The following is a 4043-nucleotide window of genomic DNA, read 5'->3' as shown; positions in this document are numbered from 1 at the left end:
CGCACTAAACAAATAAAAAAAATCAAGCAAAGATCTACATCACCCTCACGTTAACATCGAATGCAGCACTATCAGGAAAAAATGTTATGTATTGAATGCAAACTGTGTCATGAACGTTCTTGCTACAACCCCACACTTTGGAGCTTCTCAGTCCATTTTTGCCGTTCTAATACGAGTAGCTCGCGATCTTTCTGCAGACGCTGGCATTCATCGCCACTATTCACGAGCACTTTGTCAGTATCTCCCAACTGGCTGCGAATATCACCAAGCAGGGAGAGTATTTGTGCTCTCTCTTGCACCTTAGCACTAGTCGGCGTATATCCTCCCGTATATTCCAGAAAAATATCTTCTCAGCGAAGACAGCGTCTGCTCTCCTATAAATTTAAGCGCCGGCTCTATCAAGTACCATTCAGGTCACCGATTTTACTCGGTATTGAGAGAGATGGACCCTCCCCCAAGTCCAACTTTCCGTGGGGAACACACGTCGCTTTGTCAAGATACACGATGATTCAGTATGAGGTAAGACCGAGCATGCTCCCCTTCAATATGTCGATCATCGACGTACGCTCGAAAGGCTGAAGCCAGCTCCGAGGAATCGTTTGCTTTCCGCTGTTTGTAATTACGTTTTGTCGTTTCAGAGTTGTGCAACTGCGAAGATGCCTCCAACGTGTCAAATTCATCTTCAGCAAATAGTCCCCCACGAACAGAGTTTGTCAGGTCGCGTTTAATCTCAAAAGAAGAATCAAACAACATGCATGTATATAAGAGCGTAAAACTTTTGCTTAATGAAATGAGATATTTTGACGTACATTCAGCCATTGCGCAGGTAAGGGACAGCTCCGTTCTTGTTTACAGAGTTTGGAAAGTCGTTTTCATTCTGGCCCGAAGCTGTAATTCGTTCATCCGCGGAGAAGTAAAGTCGAATAATCTCTTTCGACATGTCGTACAGCTTCTTAGACGAGTGTGGCTTGACCAGCGATGGATCTACTCTTCTGAATAATTCATGGTCGAACATCAATTGATTTTGCTCATGATCGAGAGGGTACCTCTGTACGAATGCGGCTTGCACATCCTGCCAGAAGCTGCTCTTTTCACGCAGCGTCCTGCTATCTACGTCCGCTCTCGGTGCAGTGTTACCTAAAACAAAAAAAATAACGTAAAGTGCAGCCATAACTCCATTAGATAGTGCTCGTCAGACAAACATCGCATTTTATGTAGTTTAACAAACATGATTGACTGAATCGCGTGGCGATCTCATCCAAAAAAAAGAATATTTATCAGCCTGTACATACAATGCTTTGTACGGGCTGACACTGCATTCTTGCCTGTAGGCTGCCCACCATCTCCTAATAGAAGGCCGTCATATGCCTGCTTCGCAGCGTCATGACGCAAACGTATTGAAATACGCTCCCCTTCCGCAAACCAGCCTTTAGATTGAGGCCCCTCTTGGTACACTCTTTCCGAATCACATCCGCTGACCAGCTCTCATAATCCACCAGAGCAGATCGCGACTCCACTATGTCGCTGTCATCTGAGCTATCCACCCCTTCTAGCAATCTATCTGCTAGGTTTTCTGACCGGATAGGGCTTTCTTGCTGCTGTTGCACTGTGTAGACACCTTGTATTTGGGGATGATTTGATGCTAGGGCAGGCATTGTTGGTACAGGACTCAAATTCATTAATCTGCCCGGTGGGATATGGGGCGTAGTGCACCTCGAGTTGCATCACCTGCATGTTGCTTTGTATCCGGTGTTAGTTGGTTTGTTAGACCGTACAGCTCTCTTCTTTATCCTTATGTACTCCAAGATGCCTCCAGTCCACGAGCTTTGAGGTCATATTCTCTTCAAGAAATATTTTCCACTAATGACAAGATCTATTAAATACCAGCTGCTTAAGATGTATTTTATGCGTTGCATAACCGTTCTTAACCGACGCGACCGCACGGAACAAAATTGTGCGATGCGGTGCGGTGCGGCCGGTTGAGAATGCGCCTTAACATGAAGGACGTGCTTCAAGTTGAACAAAAGAAAGTGGTGGGGTATCTGGTAGAAGCTCTCCGCCCATATGCGCTCAAAGCTACTGTGAAGGGCTAGCTTGGTCATCACCTCCAAGCTTCAGACGGCAATTTCGAAGCAAGGAACATGGATCACGCACCAGGACTTGGAGGAAAAGACTGCAGTGACCGGTATGGGGTTTCAACCTGTACCTGTGAAGAGTAAAGTGAAGTTAAATTTGGGTTTTGCAACACCAAGTAGTCCTTTGATTTTGCGGAAAGTAATTTGCTGGGTCACAGAGCAGCCACTGTCCATAGGAGTGGGGTAAATACTGTTATCGAGGTGGATAATGGAGAGACTTGGATTCAGTGCTGAAAAGCTAGTTGCCGCCGCACAAAATTTCAGCTCTGAATGGGATATGAGCGACGTGGATGACGGAGGCGACCGTGGGGTACCGAGTGTGTTGGCGTATACGGGGGTAGCGGATTCATTAGAACCGACACAAGATGAGCGTGCTTTGAATGAAAATGAAGACAGAGCGTGTTTTTCGACGCTCGAGGAGGGTGTCGACACTAAACGTGAGCAAATCCGTCGATTTCTCTTAGAGAAGATTGACGAAGCTAGACGTGGAGCGCTTTACCGGAATATGTGGCAGAACTGCAAACCGTTCTCATGGAGCTGATCGATGTCTTCCAGCTAGTGATTGAGCGAGATCCACCGTTTGACATGCCCTCGCCGGAAGTTACGCTCAAACTTGGAGCTGTTTCAGTGCGGTGTCGAGCGCGTCGATACTCACCAACGCACCGTACATTTCTCAAAAAACACATTGATGCGTTGATTACCGCTGGTCTCTGCTACAGGTACTTAAAAGTCACTGATGCTCTACACCTCATGTGGTGAATAAACCCGAGGCAGGAGATCATCGCATGACTGTGGATGTTCGTGCAGCGAATGATTGTGTGGAGCAAATAGTGTGATGTGAGAGGTTATTTTCGACCAGCTACGTGGATCATCAAGGTACTTTTCGCCGGACTACTTCAAGGAATTTTGGCAGCTCGCCATGACATTGTTAGGCCAGGCAATTTACTCCATTTTGATGGAGGAGGGGGTGTTCACGCCGACGCGTGTGCTTGTGGGTGGCACGAACAGTGTGGCGTACGTGCAGTCAGCAGTACAGGAGTTGTTTGCAGAGCTATTTAGCAATGGATCATTCATTTGGATTGATGATCGTTTGGGTTATGAGCAGCGATGACGGGCTGTTGACTCTGTTACGGAAGGTGTTGACGATCTATGCTGAGAAGGGTGTGAAATTAACCCCCACGAAATGCTCATTTTACCTGCGTGAAGCATTGTGGTGTGGACGAGTGGTATCTAGCGAGGGTGTCCGTCATGGCCCGGCCAGAGTTGAAGCTCTTACGAGCCTACCAGCACCAACAACCGGACAGGACTTGGAGCTGTTTGTGTGTGCGATGACCGGGATGAGGACATCGCTTCCCGCTCACAATAAGCTGGTAGATCCTCTTGTCCGGATTCTGGAGAAGGTGAATGAACGTGCAGGCGGGCGCAAGAAGACGCAAGTTCGGAGCGTTCGACTGAGAGATGTGGGGTGGGGAGCTAATGAAGCGGTCTTCCTAGATCTTTGCAAAGCTGCGTTGTGAAATGCAGCTCAATTAGCACATCCAGACCCAGCCAAGCGCCTTTGTGTCGACACAGATGCGAGTGAACAGCACTGGGAAGCGGTGATCACCCAGATCCCACCAGAACACTCCGTTAGGCCTCTGAGCGAGCAAGAGCATCAGCCATTGATGATGTTGAGAGGTTGGTTTTCTGGATCAGCACTAAAACGCTGAAAAGGAGGCGTATGCCATCATTGAAACCTGTCGCCGTGCAGATTATCTTCTGCACAGTCCGGGTGGTTTTGCGCTTTTCACGGACCACAAGAGCTTACGGAACATTTCCGACCCGCACAGTGTATTAGCGGCCGTACCAAAATAAACAGCGGATAAATTGCATCGTTGGCCGCTACTTCTAATGGCGTACAAGTACGAG

The 4043-nt window shown here is 47.9% G+C and overlaps 1 protein-coding gene across 1 annotated transcript; it reads right to left on the bottom strand.

The window, feature by feature from the left end:
* Positions 1 to 811: 811 nt before the first annotated feature.
* On the bottom strand, positions 812 to 2102 carry PITG_05119 (uncharacterized protein; the record flags this gene model as incomplete). Its single annotated transcript, XM_002998775.1, has 4 exons — positions 812 to 992; positions 1047 to 1137; positions 1665 to 1728; positions 1944 to 2102. The coding sequence occupies 4 exons, from the start codon at positions 2100 to 2102 to the stop codon at positions 812 to 814; spliced, it is 495 nt and encodes a 164-aa protein (XP_002998821.1).
* Between the last annotated feature and the right edge of the window lie 1941 nt (positions 2103 to 4043).

This window comes from Phytophthora infestans, genomic scaffold (assembly GCF_000142945.1).
Source record: "Phytophthora infestans T30-4 supercont1.7 genomic scaffold, whole genome shotgun sequence".
NCBI lineage: Eukaryota > Oomycota > Peronosporomycetes > Peronosporales > Peronosporaceae > Phytophthora > Phytophthora infestans.
The sequence above is the reverse complement of the archived record's forward strand: the minus strand, read 5'-3'. Positions and strand labels throughout refer to the sequence as shown.